Below are 374 nucleotides of genomic sequence, written 5' to 3' on the forward strand. Positions count from 1 at the left end.
GTTTCCATCCTTACAGTGGAAACCAATGTTCTGAGACTGATCCATCAGAGTTGGCTGTCTCCCTTTCCTTGTTGGCTGTATGGATCCCAGAGTTGGGTGAGCCGTTCAGCACTTGTGGTTCACATGTTACCTTCTATGTTTCTTATTCCTTTGCTCCCCATAATACTAAAAGCAATTCCTATGGCCTTACCCCAGTTTATGCATTTCCCAGGACATTATACAGTTAGATTTCTTTTCAGTATGTTGTCTCTAATATGAACTATTTTTCCCTAGTGCTCAAAGTGGTTGAAAACCTTGGTGTGAGCTACGTGAGAGGTAATGAGGTATACAAAACTAAGCTGGTGGGTGAGCTCCGGAGACTAAAGTTTCCCTAC

General features: G+C 42.8%; 1 protein-coding gene across 1 annotated transcript in view; it reads left to right on the forward strand.

The window, feature by feature from the left end:
- Nucleotides 1–273: 273 nt before the first annotated feature.
- The window catches only part of LOC104402164 (DNA primase large subunit-like), a gene marked incomplete at both ends in the record, with an annotated part of 22162 nt that continues 22061 nt past the window's right edge, over nucleotides 274–374 (forward strand). The window contains one exon of the mRNA XM_010009969.1: nucleotides 274–364. Coding sequence (XP_010008271.1) covers nucleotides 274–364 — 91 coding nt within the window. The remainder of the gene's footprint in view (nucleotides 365–374) is intronic.

Source organism: Nestor notabilis, unplaced genomic scaffold, assembly GCF_000696875.1.
Source record: "Nestor notabilis isolate BGI_N333 unplaced genomic scaffold, ASM69687v1 scaffold12162, whole genome shotgun sequence".
Taxonomy (NCBI): Eukaryota; Metazoa; Chordata; class Aves; order Psittaciformes; family Psittacidae; genus Nestor; species Nestor notabilis.